Here is a 21,193-nt window from a genome sequence, read left to right as displayed (position 1 = left end):
TGCCATTCAATGAGAGCTTTCCATTTAAATTTTCTTTCTTTTAGGACATTACGTTTTCAGTGTGTAAATCTTTCACTCCCTTGGTAGTTTCATAGGTATTCTTTTGAATGCTATTATAATTTTTTAAAATATTTTTTAGATTTTTTACAGAGAGGAAGAGAGATAGTTAGAAACATCGATGAGAGATCATCGATCAGCTGTCTCTTGCACTAAAGGGGATGTGCCCGCAACCAAGGTACATGCCCTTGACCGGAATCAAACCTGGGACCTTTCAGTCCACAGGCAGACGCTCTATTCATTCACTGAGCCAAACCGGTTTCGGCATGAATGCTATTATAATTTTTAAAATTTCCTTTTCAGATTGTTCATTGCTGTAATATAAAAATACAACTAATTTTTGTGTGATCTTGTGCCCTGCAATCTTGCTAAATTCACTTAGTTCTAACAGCTCTTATGAATTATTGAGATTATATATATAATTATAGTTTTGCTTCTTCCTAATTTGGATCTTTTTCCTTGAGTAATTGCTCTAGCTAAATAGTGCCCAAAGCCACAACCTGGCCTTGCTCCTTATCTTAAAATGTTTTCACGAGTCTTTATGTTTAAAAAGTTCCCTTCTATTTTTAATTTGCTGTTTCTATAATAAAAGGGTTGGGAAATTTTACCAAATGCTTTTTCTGCATTTATTGAAATGACCTCATAATGTATTTTTCCTTTTATTATATGGCTTATGTTGAACCAAACTTACATTCCTGGACAAAACCCCCCTACTGCAGATCTTTTCCTTTTTTTTATTAAGTTCTCCTTTACATTTAGAATTATATTCCCCCGAGACAGTAATTTAAGAACAGTGGTGAGCCCTAGCTGATTTGGCTCAGTGGCTAGCATCAGTGTGCAGGCTGAAGGGTCCCAGATTTGATTCTGGTCAAGGGAATATACTTCAATTGCAGGCTAGATGCCTGGCTCTGGTTGGAAACATGCAGGAGGCAACCAATTGATGTTTCTCTCATATCAATGTTTCTCTGTGTGTCTCTCCCACCTCCTTTCCACTCTCTAAAACTCAATGGAAAAATATCCGTGAGTGAGGATTAACGAGAACAAAAAAACAGAGGTGACCTCTTATACCTGTACCCAAGTACTAGATTACTACTGCTCAATGACCATTTTATCAACTGACCATAGACTTTGGGTAGAAATCAAGGAGGCCCCACAATTCAAAAACTGGATGAGGTTACATGTATATGTATAACCCTAGGAGAAAGTTAAATTATTCCGATCAATAGGATTTTCAATTTTAGTATTAACTTCATACTTTATTGAATAAAAATAAAGTACTGCTCAAGAAGCTATTTAGATGAGTTCCTTCTAAGAGGATACACAAAGTCCCAACCCACTCTGTTTGTTTACTTCAACAAACCCATCTTTGCCAGTTTGATAGGTTAAAATGTCTCATTGCAGTTCAATTCTGTAACCTTCTTGGTATGTGGATTTCTGCAAATGTGTAGAAAAATATTTTAAAAGGCAAACAGTTAAGATTAGGGCTAATTTTTCCAAGGTACCCTTTCTTGACTTGATTAAGCACCTGTTATTATCTAAGATTTTTCTAAAATTGAACAGAAACACCAGGCACACTTATAATATCCCATTAAGAGTTTATTAAGAAACTGTTTCACAGGCCACACAGAAACAAAAGGACTATGTACAGCATAGGCTTTCAGGCATGGAGCTGAGGAGCGCCAGGATGAGTCTAGGGTCTTGGTGGGTGCATTCCTGGGGGAGGGGGTCCTGTAAGGGAAACCAGACAATCTGGTGAGACTCCAAGTACAACAGCATAACAAACAAACCGGGCTGTGGCAGTGTGGCCCCGGTGAACCGGGACCACGCCTCTGTGGAGCTACTTCCGTAACTCTGTGGCCAAGGATCAAAGAAGGCCTGAAGTAAGAATAAGGAGTGTAGTCAGCGCCTGATCTGCAAGTCAAGTCCCCATTCCTGCCCAGGCTCCTACATCCTGCAGTGATCAATCGACTGGAGGGATGTATGTACTGACTGGTGACATCTCCAGGACTAATTGGATTCCCATGCTTACAAAAACCAAAAGCAGAAAGCTCAGACCACAGACACAGGAATCACCTAGTGCAGTGGTGGGCAAACCGAGGCTTGCGAGCCACATGCGGCTCTTTGGCGCCTTGAGTGCGGCTCTTCCACAGAATACCACGTGCCAGCGCGCACATACAGAGCAATGGAAACTTCGTGGCCCATGCGCAGAAGTCTGTTTTCAGCTCTCAAAAGAAATTCCAATCGTCGTACTGTTGATACTTGGCTCTGTTGACTAATGAGTTTGCCGACCACTGGCCTAGTGTGATGTGTGTGGGTGAGCTTAGAAGCCACTCTGGCTTGGTGAAAAGAACACCGGTGTGAGCTTCTAGACACTGAACTTTTTTTGAGCCCGTTTTCTTACCAGAGGATGAGGGCGATCTATGTCACCATTTCTCAAACTGGAGTTAAAGATATACATACTAAATAGTACATAGCAAAGCCCAGAGCCCTTTCTTAATTACTAAACACTACCAAACCAAAGGTGATTAATTCCATGACCTTTATTGGGGACCCTCAGAATGCATTATTTCATAGTGCCCTAAGAACACTGCCTTGGACACTGAGAAGTACCTGGGTGCAGAGGGAGTTAGGTCAATTAAAGAAATGGTGTTCCCTCTTTCCTTTCTGGATTAAGTTGTCCTCTAAGAAAGAGTTCACTTCACTAGGCTGAGGCCTGAAAGCCCAGAGGAATGGTCACAATCTCACCTTCCCTTCACTTCCCATCCCAGTATGGCTTTAGGGAAGGAAGTCTAAGTCACTGCTGTAAGCATTACCTCGCATTCCTGGTGGAGGGGGCCGCATTCCTGGAGGGGGCATGCCCATTGGAGTTCCTCGTCCAGGGGGGATCCCCATTGGGGGGCCCATGGGAGGCCTCATACCAGGAGGTGGGCCCATCATGCCTGAAAGATAAAAGTCCCCAAAAGATAGCTCAAGTGTCTGTCAAGGGTAAAAAAACAACAACAACAACAACAACAAAAAACATAGAAAGCTGTCTAACAACTAACAAGTTCTGAGACAGATAGACCATTACACTGTCCCAGCATCTCCTAGCAAACTGGGACTTGAGCCAAAGAGGAGGGAACTCCCAATGGCTCTTGTTCCATAGTCAGTCAGCCAGGCTGGATCTCAGAGTAATCCTGCTTAACTATAAAACTCATCATCAGTTTCGGTCAAGGTATGTCTCATCATAAATCCAGCTCAGGCATCTTTTAGCAATTAGCAATGCTCTCCTTATGGGTTTCTTACCTGGAGGGGGTGCCCCTCGGCCCATAGGTGGGGGAGGACCTGCACGGCCTGGTGGGTACTGGGTTGGGGCCCCTGCAATACTAGCTGTGGCAGCAGCTGCAGCAGCTGCAACAGTGCCTCTTGCTTGTGGGGTCATCACCTAAGAGAACGCAGGAAGAGAATTACGAAGAACAGTCCAGTGCAATGCAGCATCCTAACCTCCTCCCCAACTTGGTAAAGCAGCAGCAGATACCAAATTCCCTAAACTACCACTCAGGCCTTAAGACTTTCTATTCAAAACCATCTTCTAGCCCTAGGCAGTTTGGCTCAGTGGATAGAGCATCGGCCCACAGACTGAAGGGTCGCAGTCTCGATTCCTGTCAAGGGCATATATCTCAGTTGCAGGCTCAATTCCTGGTGCCGGTTGGGGCACACGTAGGAGGCAAACAATCGATGTGTCACTCTCACATCAATGTCTCTTCTATGTCTCTCCTCCTCTTTCACTCTCTAAAAATCAATGGGAGCCATAGTTGGTTTGGCTCTGTGAACAGAGTTATCTATCAGCCAGTGACCTGAAGGGTTCCAGGTTCAATTCTGGTCAAGGGCAAATCCCAGGTTGCAGGCTCAATCCTCAGTAGGGAGTGTGCAGGAGGCAGCCAATCAATGATTCTCTCTCATCACTGATGTTTCTACTCTCCCTCTTCCTTCCTCTCTGAAATCAATAAAAATACATATTTAAAAATAAAATAAAAATCAGTGGGAAAAATATCCTCGGGTGAGTATTAACCAAAAACAAACAAAAAGCCATTTTTCAGAGAAGATCAAGCTTGAATGTCCAATTCCCAGGATGCCCAACACAAATTAGAGAAGGCACCTGCATTTTCAAATAATTAGTAAGTTATGAGAGTATATTTCAAATGCTGTCATAGAAACCTTTTGCTACCATACATTCGGCTAATATACCTTTCATGAATGTCATATAGTTTACCACGACAGGTTTTCCTTTCGCTAGATTCTAGAAACACATACACAAAGCACCATTAAAACACTGATAGCCTGGCAGTCATAGGTTTGTCATTCTGGACTTCTCCCAAACTGTAGACCCTCCCTCTATCCTTTAACTACAGACACTGGTGCCTTTCCCCAACTCCTCACCTGTTGTGATGGTCCACCAACACCACGAACTGGCCCAGCAAGTCCTGCAGGGGCCTGGGGCATGGGAACACCAGCTGGGATTCCTCTGCCAGCAGCCCTGCCGATGCCCGGGCCCCCAGCAGCTCCAGCAAGTGGCACTCGGGCAATGCCCGTCTAAAAAATAAAGTAAGTTAGTTAAAATGCTCATGGCCTAGAGAATCAGGTGTACATTTTGGAATGTCATTGCCAAGAGAGCCTCTCAGACTTATAGGACATCAAAACAACGTACAGACACTGTCCACCGGTATGTGGTAACACCATTCCTTCTCCACCTCAGATTCTATGCCTCGCTGTCACTCTGCAGCAGGCTAGACTTTAAGGGTAAGTCTAGAGAAACATGCCACAGCACAACCACCAATACGCATTCCAATGAAAATTAAACTAACAAAGGCCCAGGGCTCCATTCAGGAGGGTGCAGCAGACAAGAGCACTTGACCTGGCATCAAAGAAACATGAGGTTCAGTCCAGCTCTGAATCTCACCTGGTGGGTGACAGTGGGGAGTAATCCCACGATTTTGGAACTGTTTCCTCAGCTGCAAATGATGGAGTTATGACAAAACTGCTTGAGGTCACGAAAGTTTACAATGAGCTACATTAGAGTAGTAAACTCTACTGGAAATAGATACCAAGAATTACATACTGGTACATATTCTTTGAACCAAAAAATATGGTAACATCACTTGCAGTCATATATATTGAAAAAAAAAGCTTCAAATGAATCCAAAAATAAGGAAATTACTAGGACAAAGTACTCTGTACTCACTTGAGAAAATATCTTAAGTCATTCCACTAACATGACTTATATACAGCAAGTAGAAAAATATTTACATTAAGTGAAAAAGCAAAACAAAATATTACATGCATATTATGTGTTAAATACTAATATACATATATGTACTACTATATGTATTATATGGACAATAAACAGTGTAAGAGAAATATTCTTTTGATGAAAAATGTCTTAAAATAAAAAAGGGAAAACAAATTGGTTAGATTCTCTAAAATTTGCTCTACTTCTAAATGGAGGTTGGTGTTTACAGAATCAAGGATGCTTGGGTTCAAATGCCAAGGTCACATCTTACTACAGAATAGCATTGAGATAGGGCTGGGCTACTGACACCTTGAGCAAGTTACTTAAACCTAGAAAGTGGGAGTTATTTATCTCAAAGATGGCTACAAGGATTAAATAAAATACTAAAGTGCTTGGCAAAAAATAAATCAAAAATAAATAAATGAATAAATAAAGTGCTTGGCACACAGCACACGCTTTTCATTGGCACTCTGCTCTGACTTACATCTTTGGGAGGAGGTCCCTCTACTGTCATTGAGACCAGGTTCTCCCCTCGAAGTAGCACCAGCCCAAGGACTCGCTTCTCTTCTCTTTCAGCTTGTTTTGAGTTCTTTGGCCTAAAGACAGGTTTAGAAGAAACAAAAAAGCAAGCATTAGAAAGAGGGTAAAGTTCATATTCACCTACCTAGTGGCCTCTAGGATTTGTTTTACACTCTATCTCATGACAAATGGTACTTAAACTTTCCCTAAGACAGCTCTTCTAGTAGTGTTCACAGGATGTATCTGCAACCCCAGGTGGTTGATTCCTGTGCCAAGAGAAAACAGAACAAGAGACAGGACAACAGTCAAGAAAGCCCAGCCCTGGCTCAATGTTATTCCGTTAACAACCATCAAATCATCTTTCCTCAGTCAATCTTCTCTGCTATCTATCACTGTGTTCCCTTCCTTCAACTTAAGGTCTTGTCAGTGTCAGAAGGCAGCTGAAACAATTCCTCAGGTCAACTGAATCCCACTCAGCACCACTTACAAGTGGGTCCCTTACCTCACATCAGAAATAGAAACCATAAAGGAAAAGTAAGAGGTTAACCACATAGGAACTACACCTCTGTCCTCAGAGCACAAAAACACAAATCTCCAAACAATCACAGCCAGAAAAGATGAACAAAATATGAATGCAACCTGGGAAAAATAACCACAAGGCAGGGAAGAAAATCTCAAAGCCAGTATGCTAAAAAGAAAGAAAAAATACCTGATCCATGTAAAAATCAACTTAAAGGTTTCTTTCTTTCTTTTTAATATATAGTTCAGAGACGAAGGGCAAAGAAAGAGGAGCAACAATGATGAGAGAGAATCCTTGATTGGCTGCCTCCTGCACACCTCACACTGGGGATCAAGCCAACAATCCTGGCATATGCTCTGACCGGGAATTGAACCATGACCTCCTGGTTCACAGGCTGACACTGAGACATGTAGGCCCGTGTAAAGGTTTCATTTTAATGCTATTTTATAATAAATTAACAGTGGTTTTTTGTGGGTGGACATTTTCCCCCTTTTTTATGCTTATCTATATTTTCTTATTTTTAACTAAAAGTATATACTGCCTTTCACAATCTTAAAAAAAAAAGCTTTTCTGGGCATTTTAATTTTTTCTCATATGTTTTTCTTTATTTTTAAAAAGATATTCTAATAAACTTTTTTATTGTCAGAATAAAGTTAGTTTCATTTGAAAAAGAGAACTGTTTGGAATAATTCTACATTGATCTGCTGGCCTTTTTTCTCTAACGTGCATACCTGGCAATCAGCCATGCTACCAAATTTTTTGTCTTATACTTCTTAACCTCATGCCACAAAGAAAACAACGGTCCCAAAGGGAATCAAAGGAATTTCACAGCTGCTGACAACATAAAATGGCCACTGCACGTGGCCAACGAGAGCTGAATGACCATGAAAATTACATAACCTCTCTGGGCCTCAAGTTGCCTTGAATGTAAAAATAGGACAAAAAGCTAGACCACATATTTTAGGTCCGAAACTTAAGATCTGTGACTCTTACTATAAGGGAGTCATCCAATAACTTATGGAACTGTAGGACAGTAGAAGATCTCTCTGATTGCTTCTATAAATGCCAACAAAAAGCACTGGCCCCAAACCCACGGGGGCAGCTGAGCACTTACCCTGCAGAGGTCAGAGGCTCTTAAAGCCATTTCAGACCAGGCTGCACTGGGAGAGCCTTTTAGGCTACAGCTCTACAAATAGGTAATGAGGCCAGAAAACCAAGCTCTCCCCCCTCATACACTTGTGGGGAGACTATGACAGCCCTTACCCCAATACCCAGGAGCATGAGAAAGAGAAACAAAAAGCCTAGCAGCCCTTCTTACAACTTGTAATGTGCTAGGACCACAGAGCAAGGATTGCTGGGCTAACGAAAGCAATTTAAGTGACCAATGTCTCCATTTAAATCCGCCCTCTAACACTGGAGAGCAAACCAACAGGAATCAGCTAGCTGTATCACTACCTATCACTTGGCCCACCCCACCACCAATGTACCCCCCTCACCCAAATTCCCCCCAACAACCCATTCCTCACTTGATCTTCCTGAATTCATCACAATCACACAGGATCAGATTCATATGCTTGTCGAAAGCCTTGAAGGTGCCAATGAAGATCCGACCGTCTTGCAGGATGCACCTCATCCTGTAGTCGATGTGCTGCAGCATCTTGCTGCTCTTGCCCACAGTCTGCAAGAAATCAGCAGGGAAGAGAGAGAAGCATGGATTTGTTCCACTCATTCATGCATCCACTGGTTGACTCCTACATGTGCCCTGACTGGAGATTGCACGGGCAACCTTGGCGTATCAGGACTGCACTCTAAGCAACTGAGCTACCCAGCCAGGGTGGAACCACATATCCCTGCAGCCTTCTTTTCCATGGATCTGTCTTTCTTAGTACAGCCACAGTCCTTTCCCGGGAATTCTCCCATGTTACCGGGTTCAGTCCTGACCTCTGCCCCTTTCCCTTCAAATCATCTCATATTACAATTGCCTTTGTGAAGGCTGGGTAAATTTCAGTGAATTAACTAATCCAATCCATCCATACCTACCACTGTGAAGATTACAGGCGTGTGACTCCAGTACTATAATACACCCATATTCCATTAAAAGGCCAGGAAATGGGCTGGAATGGGGCTGGCACTAAAATCCAATCAGCCAGAAGCTTATCAGAAAGGAGCGATCACTTTGGAGGTGGGAGTAGAATGCCCCAAAGGAGAATGTGTTAGTCTTCAGGACTACCTTTGGCAGGGAAATTTCCTGGTAGCCAGGATACTAATTACTTTGAACACACAATGCTCTTTAAGAATATATAAACTTGTTATCCTTAAATAAATTAACCCAACAACATTTTCTGTTTTACAGCCTGGCTTGGTAAAATAGACTAGAGGCAACACTACAATGTTGGGTGCCCTTGGCAGTTATAGTTCTCTCTAGAAACAAAGGGCCTGGCAGTTGATCTGTGCATCAGCCTAGCATCAGTCTGACTGGCCAGTCCTGACTGTGTATGCGGTTCATCTCTGTGAGCTTGGACAAGGCTTCTGAGCCTACAAATGTGTGAATCAGAGCTTTTAATCCCTCCAGGGAGACCCAGTCTCCCTCAGATGACTCTTTAACTGCCTTGTAATCAGACAGCTTCTAGCCACACAGACCTCAATCTTTATGGCAACATTTTTTGGCCTTCTCAGTAATAGCCAACGCTTACTGAGTGTTCACTTCATACCAGGCCCTGTGATAAGCACTGTATGTCTCACTTAAGTCTCAAAATCAGCTCTATTATTTTCGTCCTTTACAGATGAGGCCACTGAAGCTGGGAGAGGAGAGGAAGGTTATCCTGTCTCTCTCGGAGCCAGGAACCTCATCAGCCTGAACCCAGTGTCTACGCCTCTAACAAATTCCCCAAACAATATCCTACCAGGTCCCCCTGCTTCCACTTCGCCCAGCACAGCACCTACTCAACAAAGGGAGCTTTCCAAACACAAAGTTCTTATCATTTTGGGGGGTTCAATTCCTTCAGTGGCCTGCCCCATCGCCAGCAAGATTAGGTGCGGCTGAGGCCGTTAGTAACCAGGTCCCCCCCCCACCCCCCCGTTTCTCCCTTGCCCCCTCCAGAACTTCCTATGCTTTGCACTTACATCCCTCGGATCGAAAACGTGCCCTCCCGTTTTTCGCGGGAACAATCTTGACTCCGCTAAGGAACAATCTTTTTCTCTTTGTTTATTAAGGTATCACATATTTCTCCTCATCTCCCCCCCCCCCCCAATTCCCATCCCAAACCCCTCCCCACGCATGCCCCCACCCTCCTGCTGTCCGTGACCACCGGTTGGGCTCATATGCCTGCACACAAGTCTTTTGGTTGATCGCGCAGGAACCATCCACCCCGCAGGCGTGCGTCCCGTCCCCTCGGCGCGGTGACCGTTACTTAAGGCTGAACCGCCGCGGAGGTGCGCTGCCAGCGTCCCCGGCTGCAAAGTAAACCCGGTGCAGGAAGGAAACGTTCCCCTGCGCAGCCCCAGCGCCTGAAGAGTCGGGCGTATTCACACACACAAATGTACTGGAAAGTGAGTCCAGCTCTTCCTCCACGCGTGCTCCTGCTCCCTCCGCCTCCCCAGCCCCGAGGACACTCGCCCGGTTCAGCCAGGAGCCCTGCCCCCTCCTGCCCCACGGCCTTCGCTCACCGGACCTCCCCAGCCCTCCTGCAGCTCTAGAGCCTGCACTCGACACACGAACACATATCTCTACCGCAGAAGTTTCTACTTCGTGCCTCCAGGACCCCAAATACCGTGGAGAGCCGCGGTCCCACCCCCGCGCCCACCGAGGGCCCCGGCCTCCGCCCCGCAGTTCCCGCTTTCCCTTCCCCCAACCCGCCGAGCGTCCCAGGTCCCGCTCTCGTGCCCGGACGGAGCGGCCGCGGCCGGGCCTTCATCGCCGACCACCGAGCGGCCAACCACGGCCTCCTCCCCAATTGGTCGCGCCCCTTCCCTCCACAACAGACTCGGGAGCGCCCGCGCCGCCGGCCTGTGCCTCCTCACCATGGTAGCGGTTCTGATGGCGCCGATTCCCGCCGGATTCGCCTGCGCCGAGGCCTAGCCCTCCCGGAGCCCGCTTCCCGCCGCTACTACCGGAAATGCAGTCCCAGGCAAAATGGAGTCCGGCAGAAAACTACTTCCGGTCTCAGAGCCCGGCCCCGGAGTTCCGCCCCCGACGTAACGCTGTGATTTCAGAGAGGGGCGGGGCTTCGGGCGGAGCTAACGGCAAACGGAACCGCCAGAGCAGCTGCTCCTCCTCCTCCTCATTCCCCGCCCCGCCCCAGCCTGGCCAGTGAACCCCGCCACCAGCTCCGCCCTGGGCTCTCTCCCCCACAGCCACTCGTCCGGTTTTTCGGTTTTTCCGTGAACTTGCCCTCCGTGAAGTGCTCCTGCCCCAGCGCCTGTGCATTTGCTGTAGCCTCTGCCTGGAATTCTGGGCAGCCGGGTGTGTGCACCGCTCATGCCCTCACCTTCTAGACTCATTTTCACCACTGAGGAAAATTTCCCTGGCCATCCTGTTTAAAACTGCAACCTGCCCTTTCTCTTGAACACAAATAGCTAATGTACTATATGCTTTTGTTAGTTATTTTGCTATCTCTCCCCATTTTGCTATCTCTCCCTTTAGACGTAAATTGCAACAGTAAGGATGTTTGTGCATTGTTCATGGCTGCAGTGCCTAGACTAGGTCACTGCTAACACAAAAACAAGGAGTTATTGAATACTTGAATGAATCAATCCCCAGCCAGTCCAGTGACTTTAAAATACATTTTTATTGATTTCAGAGAGGAAGAGAGAGATAGAAACATCAATGATGAGAATCATCCATTGGCTGCCTCCTGCTTTCCCCTTTACTGGGGATGGAGCCTGGAGCATGTGCCCTAATGAAACCCAGAGACCCTTCAATCCACAGGCCAACACTATCCATTGAACAAAACCAGCTAGGACCAATTCCAGGACTTTTGAAAGTTCTACATGTTCAGGTTTTTCAAATTTGTTCCTTTAAACCTGGGCTCTTCATTTAACTCTTGGCTTTAATATCCAGCCACCTGATGGACATGAATGTCTAAATAGTTAATAAATTTAACAATGAAAACTAAATTCTTGAGTCTTAATCACTCTTCTTCCCAAAACCACTTCTTACCAGCATTTCCCATCTCAGAAGTTTCTCTGATTAAAAATCAAAACGACTAACTTGGTAGCATCCTTGATCCCTCTCATTCTCTCCCATCTCCATCCATCAGCAAATCCTATGGACCTCACCTTCAAAATGTCTTAAATCTGTTGTCACCTGCCCCACTACTACCATGCTACTCTTAGCCACCATCATCTTTGTCTTGGATCATTGAACCCCTAACTAGTCTCTTTGCTTCCTCTCTTGCTCTCACAGCAGCCAGAGGGATCCCTCTATCATGTAGTGGGATTATATCAGATGATGTCATTGCCTTGCTCTCCACTTCCCAATAACTTCCCAGCACACGCAGAATAAAATCCAGCCCTGCATCCCTCTCCCACTTCATCTCCTTCAACATTCTCCTCACTCATCACCCTCCAGCCATACTAGTCTCCTTGTTGTTCCTCAAAACCCAGCAAGAAAAGTTTCTACTTCATTGTAATTTTAATGTTTTTATTGATTTTTTTTGAGAGGGAGAAACATCAACGTGAGAGAGAAACATCCATCGATCGGTTGCCTCCCATATGCAAACAGGGATTGAACCTGAAACCTGAGTTTGTGCCCTGACCAGGAATCGATCCAGCAATTGTTCAGGGTATGGGTCGATGTTCAAACAACTGAGTCACACCATCCAGGACTTTGTAATTTAACTCTCACACCCTAAAATGTAGCTTCTGTCCCATTTTTGTCAACATGTGGAGAAGAGATGGAGGCTCAGAGAGAGATATTATCTTGCTCAAGGTGGCAAGAACAGGAATATAGTTCCATCTGATTCCCCAGCTGCTTCCAAGTTATCCTGCCTCCTAACATATCACTCATGCATGCATTTTAAATTATTTATTTCGTACTCACTGTTAGTGAGATACAAAGTCCCTTCCTTGAAGGACTTCATGTTCTAGTGAAACAGACAGTAAACCGAGTGGATAGGTAAAAAGAGTAATATTAAGGTGATATGAAAAATAAACAAAGTAGGATAGTGGGATTGGGAGTGATGGGTTATAACTTTGGTTAGATGCTCTGGGAAACTCTGAGCATGCATGTGAACTAAGACCTGAATGAAGGACATTCCAGACATTCCTTACAAAAGAGCTCATGATATGTGGTCTTTGGTGACTGTCTTTTTCATTTAGCATCATGTTTTCAAAGTTCATCCATTTTATGACATATATTAGTACTTCATCTCTTCTTTATGGCTGACTAATATTTCATTGTATGAATATAACATTATTGTTTACCCATTCATTAGTTGATAGACATTCAGCAGTTTCTGCCCTTTTGCTATTATGAATAATGCTGCATTTAAACATTTGTGTGCAAGTTTTCATGCTGACTTACGCTTTCATATCTCTTGTGCATATACCTAGGGGTAGAACCGTTGGGTCATATGGTAACTCTGTTTAATTGTTTGAGGAACTACCAGACTGTTTTCTTTTCTTTCTAGGATTTCAAAAAAACAAAACAGCTCGCCTGGCTGGTGTGACTCTTGTTGGTTGAGCATCATACCATGTACCAAGAAGTTGCTGATTTAATTCCCAGTCAGGACACATGCCCAGGTTTTGGGCTAGATCCCCGGTATGAGGCGTGCAGGAGGCAGCAAACTGATGCTTCTCTCTCATTGATGTTCCTATCTCTCTCGCCTTCTCCCTACCTCTCTCTCTAAATATCAATAAAAAATTATTTTTAAAAAGATCAATAATCCTAAAAACAACAGAGTTGGACTTCTTCCCATCTCCCAATCTACTATCATTTCCCTTCACCAAGGCATCACCTGGATGGTCCTGAAGCCCAAACCCTACCTCTCAGCCCCCCGCTAACCCACTGCACATCCATGCTTTCTCCCAGCTTCTGATCTGTCCCCTTTAAGAAAATAAAAATACCCCCCTGCCCAACTTGCTTAAAAAATAATTTTCAAAGATTAAAAATGGTATTTGTTTGTTTAAAAAATAAACACTTTTAATGTTGGAAGTCTCACTCTTCCTCTAGGCTTAGTTGAGCCTCTGGGGTGCCTCCCTGCCTCACCCCAGGAGGCCAGCAGACACTTGGTGCCCCTTGGAAATTTCCAAGAATTCATTTCTTCCAAATTTCCCCTGAAGTCACAAATTCCACACACAGCTCGCATAAACATGCTGCCTTCGGAACAGGCGCCGCTCCTCAGCTCTGGAAACCTGACCCCTTTTTGTCCACTAGACCACGTGCTTCAGGTTCCCTCTGATGTGGCTGAGGATTTGCTGCACTCGGTGGGGCTCGTTGCGGTCCGGCCGGCAGCTTGGCGTGATTTCCAGCACGTAATCGGGACCATATGCCGTGAAAAACTCATGATCTGGGATCTCGGAGGAGAGCGTTTTCCCCAGGATGACCCCAGTCAAGTATGTCCAGCAGCGAGCTGTGTTGGCAAGGTTATAGCCTCCTCCTCCCAAAATGAGCGTTGCCAACTGCCACTGAAGGATGTACTTAAGGCACCGGCCAATTCCCACTGGAGTCATGTTAAAGGAGCACATAGGATCCCCAGCTATTGTATCCGCTCCCAGCTGCAAGACCACCGCTTCGGGATTGAAGGCGGAGTATACCTCCTTTAGCACACTCTCACAGATGTGGTAATACCTCTCGTCCTGTATGCCATCTTGAATGGGCACATTCACGCTGTAGTACCGTCCCTTCCCTAGGCCAACGTCAGACACATCCCCGGTACCTGGGAAAAATCCCGGGGAGAATTTGTGCAGGGACACCGTCATGACTTTGGAGGTGAAACTGAAGGCATCTTCTACACCATCCCCATGGTGCAGATCCAAATCCACGTAGAGAATACGGTCAAATTTCCGTCGCAATCGTAGTATCCCCAGGACGACATCATTGAGGTAACAAAATCCAGATGCTTCATCTTTCTTTGCGTGATGCCACCCTCCGGACCAGTTAATGGCTACCTTGCACATCCCATCAATCAGGCATTGGGCAGCTGTGATTGTAGCCCCTCCCACGGCTGCTGCATAGTCAAATATCCCTTCGGTAGCTGGACAGTCATAACCGAGGCCATATTCCGTAGAGTCCGGGTGATCGTCATCTCCTTCTTGGCTGACCATCTGGAGATGCTGCAGATAGGCATCGGTGTGGAAGGTGGCCATCTCCTCCATGGAGGCCACTTTGGGCTTGACTATTCTCATCTGCTTATGCAGTGCGTATGCCTCAATCAAAGAATGTACCATGCTGGCCCGTTTGGGGACTTTGGCCAGGGAATCGCACATGCGGACGTACTCGGGACTGTAGATGTAAACCGGGAGCAGGGAATGCCCACTGTCCACAGGTTCCTCTGGTTCCTCCATCTGGAGCCACTGTCTAGATCCTGCTTTTTGTGAATTCAGCCCAGGCTCCGGTTCCTGCTCCTCTGATCTGCTGCAGCGGTGCTCCCTGATCAAGAGTCACTGTCCTCCATCCCCATCCAATTGAAGAAATGCACGGGCACTCATTTAGTGACCACAGTTCAAAACTGGGAGCTGGGCAGATATAAAGCCCTGCCAGGCTGTTTTCCAAAGTGGCTGCACTGTTTTATACTCCCACCAGTAGCATATGAAAGTTCTGATTTCTCCACTTCTTCATCATCTCTTATTATGTGACTTGGATGGACCATCAAAAGGTGTGTGGACTGGTATTTATCTCATTGTGCTTTTGATTTGCATCTTTTCGTGTACTTACTGCCCATTTGATTCTTTTCTTATTGTGAGAATCCTGTATGTATTCTAGATACAAGTCCCATATCAGATATATGATTTATAGACATTTTCTCTAACTCTATGGATTGTCTTTTCACCTTAGTTTTTAATTTTGATAAAGCCCAATTTATCTATTATATTTTTTTGTTGTTTTGTTTTTTGCTCATGCTCTTGGTGGTGGCATATCTAAAAATCTTTGCCACGTCCAAGATCATAAAGATTTGGTCCTTTGCTTTCTTCTAAGAGTTTTATAGTTTTAGTTTCTTACATTTGGATCTTTGATATATTTTTAATTAATTTTTATGTCTGGCATAAGTAAGGGTTAAATTTTATTCTTTTGCAGGTAAATACCAGTTGCCACAGCACCATTTGTTGAAAAAACTATTCTTTGCCCACTGAATGGTCTTAGTACCCTTGTGGAAAATCAGCTGACTATAGACACATGGTTTTATTTCTGACTTCTCAATTCTATTCTATTGATCTATCCTTATGTCAGTACCATTGCTTTGTAGTAAGTTTTGAAATCAGAAAATGTGAGTTCTCCTAGTTTGTTTTTCTTTCACAAGATTGGTTTGGCATTCCAGATCCCTCGTAATTTCATATAAATTTTAGAATCAGCTTGTTGATATCTACAAATAAGAAAAAAAGAGGTCATGAATTCCAGAGCATGGGGTTAAGTAGGTTATTCATTTGGCCTTTGATTCAGTCTAGATCAGCAATTTTTTACCTTTTCATTTCATGGCACACATAAACTAAAATTCTTCAGCAAACCAAAAAATGTATTTTTTACCGATCTGACAAAAAATAGGTATATTTTATATTCATTCACACTGGGTGTCTATTGTTCTGTTAGCGGTTGTCATTTTTTTATTGACAATCTAAGGGAAAAGAGGTCAGTGCCCCTGACTGAATAGTCAGGTATTGCATGTTTTAAAAATTCTTGTGGCACACTGATTAAAATTGCTGGTCTAGATCAAGGGTCAGCAAACTTTTTCTGTTGAGGGTCAGATAGTATTTTAGAGTTTATGGGTCATATGGTCTCTGATTCAATTACTCAACTCAACCACTGTAGCATGAAAGCAGCTATAAACAATACAAAACAAATATGTGGCTGTGTTACAGTAAAACTATTTATGGACATGGATATATGTCACAAAATATTATTCTTCTTTTGATTATTTTCAACCATTTAAAATGTAAAAACCATTCTTAATTCGTAAGCCTCACAAATACAGGTCTAGCCCATTAGATTTTTGTGTCTGGGTTCAGGTCCAGAGCCCCAGCTAGTAATAACTTTGACTAGCACTGTTTCTTTGAATAAATGCCATCAAAAGTCTGTGTCTTTGTGCTCATATAAAAACTACATACACAATTCACATCTGTATTAGTTGGGTAAAATGAAGAGAGACATAAACCACACAGTAATTCAAGTAGGAAATTTAACATAAAGGATTATTATACAGCACTGGGCAGTATGGCTCAAGTGGTTGGACTGCTGCCCCATGCACTGAAAGGTTGCCAGTTACTAAATTGCTGGTCAGGGCACATACCTAGTTTGCATGTTCAATCTCTGATTGGGGCACTTGGGGTGACAAACAATATTTCTCTCATACACTGATGTCTCTCTCGCTCTTTCTTCCCCTCTCTCTAAGATTAGTAGGACATATCCTCAGGTAAAGATTTTTTTTAAAATTTTTTAATTGATTTCAGAAAGGAAGGGAGAGGGAGAAAGAGATAGAAACATCAATGATGAGAGAGAATCACTGATCGACCGCCTCCTGCGCTCACCACAGTGGGGATCAAGCCTACAACCCAGGCATGTGTCTTTGGCCGGAATCGAACCTGGGACCTTTAAGTCCACAGACCGATGCCGTGTCCACTGAACCAAACCAGCTAGGGCTTATCAGGTAAAGATTTTTAAAGTATATATTATATAATGATAGGAGAGTAACTATAAATATTGAAAGAAAAACTCAGCTGTGGTAGAATTCTAAGGAAGGATGAACAGGAAAGGAGAGTTCCCTCCCCAAGACTGGGGATCAGCCATCGCTGGAGGAGTGGCTGCAGCCCACTGATGGTCAAGAAGTTGGGGTAGGGGTGGGGGGTTGCACACACCAGAGCTGGCGAACAGGAATAACCCTCTGGAATGCAGGTACACAGAGGGAGCTGGATGTGGACAGAGAACCAAGATGTTGATGTTGAGCCGAAACCGGTTTGGCTCAGTGGATAGAGTGTTGGCCTGCAGACTGAAAGGTCCCAGATTCGATTCCAGTCAAGGGCATATACATTGGTTGCGGGCACATCCCCAGTAGGAGGTGTGCAGGAGGCAGCTGGCTGATGTTTCTCTCTCATCGATGTTTCTAGCTCTCTATCCCTCTCCCTTCCTCTCTGTAAAAAAATAAATAAAAATATATTTTTAAAAAAAAAAAAAAGATGTTGATGTTGACGTTGATACAAAACCTGGACCACACAGTGTCTGCATCTGAAGGGATGCATCAAACAAACCTATGAGGCACAAGCGAGCCGAGGCTGATAGGCAGGTGAGCAAAGACAGTCAGAACACTGCTATAAACACTGCTATAGAAATGGAGACTGGAAAACTGCAAGAACCTAGGGTACTTCTGTGCACAGTTTGAGCTGGGGCTGCTAAAGGTAACTGCCAGGACCCTGGTGTGCATGCACATAGAGCTGAAGAGAGGGTCTGGGGAGTAGCAACCAGGGAGGGGAGTTCTGGGCCTCAGCACGAGATGAAAGTCAGGTGGTGATCTGCTTGCCAGAAAGCCAGTCAGCCCTAGACTGTGTGCCCATGGAGATGAAGAGAAGGTGCAGGAGCAGTGACCTGTGCTGTTTGGGCTCCCGGCTAAACCACCACTGCCTGAGTGGAGAGCTGAGGAAAACAAGATGGCCAATCAGTGGAGGAAGCTGGGTCCTGCAGGCATTCAGCATGAAGAAACTGCAGAAGAGGGGGGAAAGGGTACCCCCGGAGTCTGGTGAAATGAGCCAGGAAAGCAGCTCCTTCTGATGTTGCTCCAGAGCCCACTACTGATAAACTTCATGCCAGCTGGCAAACGAAAAGGAGTTCAAGGGCTATCCATTTTCACAGATCAGGTGAATTTAGAGCTGAGACAACATATTAATAAGTGGCACCATTCACTCACACACACACTCACACACACACACACACACACACACACACACACAAACACTCTACACATAGGTCAGCACAATGCAAGACTTGAATGGGGAAAGAGGATAGCCAGTTCAACCTAGTACCCTCCAGAAAAGGAACTATTCTTATGATAAGCACAGATAAGATGATGTTCTGCTTGGATCCCGGGAGTGATGAGAACTTTTATCTTTTGCAAATATTTCTCACGTTGGAAAGTTGCAACACCAAGGACTTTCAAAACAAACCCTACGATGCCTGTCTTCTCTTTTAGTCCGCATTACCATCGCCAGAGTTGTCCTGTAAATTTTGTCTGGGCAACGCCAACACTTGTGACTTCCCAAATTTATCCTAGTCTCAAGTCCATCACGCCTTCTCTTTCTCTTAATTTTTCTGTTTCCCTATATCATCTCTTCCAGATTCTCTCACCCCTGTTCAGCAGAAAACCTGATCTGAACTGTTTTCACAATTTTATTAATCAGGCACACCTCCAATATTGCCAAATTTATTTACACTAAGATTTTCAAAGCTTGGGCCCCTCTCTGAAAAAGACAAGTAAGCTTTGCCGTAGCTGTTTGGCTCAGTGGATAGAGCATCGGTCTATAGACTGAAGGGTCCCAGGTTCAATTCTGGTGAAGGACACATGCCTGGGTTGCAAGCTTGATCCCCAATAGGGGGCGTGCAGAAGGCAACTGATCAATAATTTTCTCATCATTGATGTTTCTCTCTCTTCCTCTCTGAAATCAATAAAAAATATATTGGGGCAGGGGTCGGGGGGAAGACAAGTAAGCCTCTGTTATCAGCAGTGTCTACTAGGCACAGGGAACGGTACAGGCCTGCTTTCACTCTAGATTATTGGGACAGACATTGCAAAGAGTCAATTCAGACAAAAACTATTGTAAATAGCATTAAAAATTCACATTAGCCGAAACCGGTTTGGCTCAGTGGTAGAGCGTCGGTCTGCGGACTGAAAGGTCCCAGGTTCGATTCCGGTCAGGGGCATGTACCTTGGTTGCGGGCATATCCCCGGTAGGGGGTGTGCAAGAGGCAGCTGGTCGATGTTTCTCTCTCATCGACGTTTCTAACTCTCTCTCTCTCTCTCCCTTTCTCTCTGTTAAAAATCAATAAAATATATATATTTTTTTAAAATTCACATTAAACTTTCTTCCCAACAAAAAATAACCTAGTTCCCAAGGAAGTGAGGGGTCGGAAAAAGGGGAACTTATGGTCAGCAGCAATGAGGATTCTGCAGAACCAACTCTTCTGCAGAACCAATTCTTCCTCCAAGCTGGTGAGCAGGGTAAGCTGGGACTCGCCCTGTGGTCTGTCTACATCAGCAGCAGACGAGGGCGAAGCCTGTCCCAGGGAACCTGCCTTTTGTGAGATTTTCCACTCCTCAGCTGGAGTATCCTCTTCAAAACACCGGTGCATGGAAACTCTAAGGATCTTGTTTCTATTTTTTTAGGATCCTAGAATATCATGTTCTAATATATCCCAAGTAATTTTCTTTAATTAAAGGTCAGCTGAGTGCTTGGCTATTCTCCAAAATGATGTCCAGATTAAAATTAATGAACAGGGTATGCTTTTTTTTTTTTTTTAATGGAAGGTGCTGGTTTTGTTTGCATTTTTCTCTCCCAACAGCAGGGCATAAAGAAAGGGCCTTAGGCTTATCAGGAATGCAAAAGGCCCATCGCATCACTCTTCAAATCCTAGAGATTACATAGCCATGTTCCTCCCTCTGTGGCTTCTAGTTCTGACCAGAAGCAAAGTGTTGATGGTATAGGGGTAGTTCTGGGATAGGAACACTAGGGGAACACTCCGATGCTGACACCCCCTCACCAGAGCTGACCCAGGACCCGCTGCAGAGCTGAGTGCATGGCTCAGGGAGTGAGCAGAGGCCTTGGAGCCAGGGACTCCTTCAGACTCTCTTACTGCCCCCTCCTTTGATGGGATGTTAACACCACTTTTGATTTTCAAAGCCTGATGTCCAATTTGTGACCTGGTAAACTCCAACTAAGCAAGCAAATTTGCTGGAGTCTAGGTAGACCCACCCTCTACAGTGAACGGTTATTGGCCGGGACACAGAAATCAGAGCCAGCGAGTCTAGAGCTGTCAAACTGAGCAATTTGAGCTCTGAGGGAGGGGGACCAGGAAAGGGTGTGGCCAAAGGACCAGGTCCTTGGGCTGAAAAACGATGGCTGGCATATGGCTAGGTTGTCTTGGACCAGTTAGTAGGATGATGTGGTATGTCATTAGCAGGACCCTTGGAGGGCTGTGGGGACATGGCCTTGAAGCTATATTTAGGGGTTTTTAGACCTATGAATAGCTAAGGAACCCAAAGCATTCATGCATGACTGGAGAACAGGGCAGGTTAAAGGACTTGAGCTTAGACTGTGGAAGGCTGCATAGGGAGTGTGCTTACAGAATCCCTGAAAATGCAGGATGTGAACAGACCATTAAGCACAGTGATGGTTTGACAGCGATGAGGAGGATTCAGCAGAGACCTGGGTAGAGATTAGAAGGAAGAAAACCCAGGGAAGGGAACCTTTACAAAAGCCAAAGGGGGTGATCAGTTAGAAGAGGCAAAGGCAATCCAGGCCTTGGATACCTGGGAAGTTCTCCCCTCGGCTGGCATGTCTCCAGAACCCCGATCATCCTCCCCACACAAAGGCTCAGATATCCTCAGATTTATTTGGACTTATTTTTTCTCAAGGGTTGAATTCATGCAGGAAATCTAGGTTGTGAATGTGAATTCCTTTCCACTTGGATG

General features: G+C 44.8%; 3 protein-coding genes across 4 annotated transcripts in view; all 3 read right to left on the bottom strand.

Annotated features, from left to right (window-relative positions):
- Positions 1–1,638: 1,638 nt before the first annotated feature.
- On the bottom strand, positions 1,639–10,533 carry SNRPB (small nuclear ribonucleoprotein polypeptides B and B1). Its single transcript, XM_084886911.1, has 7 exons — positions 10,386–10,533; positions 7,892–8,043; positions 5,811–5,922; positions 4,477–4,629; positions 3,343–3,481; positions 2,871–2,996; positions 1,639–1,785 (listed from the first exon to the last, which is right to left on the bottom strand). The coding sequence occupies exons 1-7, from the start codon at positions 10,386–10,388 to the stop codon at positions 1,748–1,750; spliced, it is 723 nt and encodes a 240-aa protein (XP_084743037.1). The 5' UTR covers positions 10,389–10,533; the 3' UTR covers positions 1,639–1,747.
- Positions 10,534–11,133: 600 nt separating this feature from the next.
- LOC311624074 (histone deacetylase 8) lies at positions 11,134–14,870 on the bottom strand (the record flags this gene model as incomplete). The annotated part of the gene is made up of 1 exon (XM_084886904.1): positions 11,134–14,870. The coding sequence occupies one exon, from the start codon at positions 14,868–14,870 to the stop codon at positions 13,737–13,739; it is 1,134 nt and encodes a 377-aa protein (XP_084743030.1). The 3' UTR covers positions 11,134–13,736.
- Positions 11,134–21,193, bottom strand: part of ZNF343 (zinc finger protein 343) — a 29,289-nt gene continuing 19,229 nt past the window's right edge. For both annotated transcript variants that reach the window (XM_084886892.1, XM_084886891.1), the window contains exon 5: positions 11,134–15,886. In XM_084886892.1, the coding sequence (XP_084743018.1) occupies positions 15,855–15,886 (32 nt within the window). In that variant the 3' untranslated portion in view covers positions 11,134–15,854. The remainder of the gene's footprint in view (positions 15,887–21,193) is intronic.

Source organism: Pipistrellus hanaki (assembly GCF_964339955.1).
Source record: "Pipistrellus hanaki genome assembly, chromosome: 6".
Lineage (NCBI taxonomy): Eukaryota > Metazoa > Chordata > Mammalia > Chiroptera > Vespertilionidae > Pipistrellus > Pipistrellus hanaki.
The sequence above is the reverse complement of the archived record's forward strand: the minus strand, read 5'-3'. Positions and strand labels throughout refer to the sequence as shown.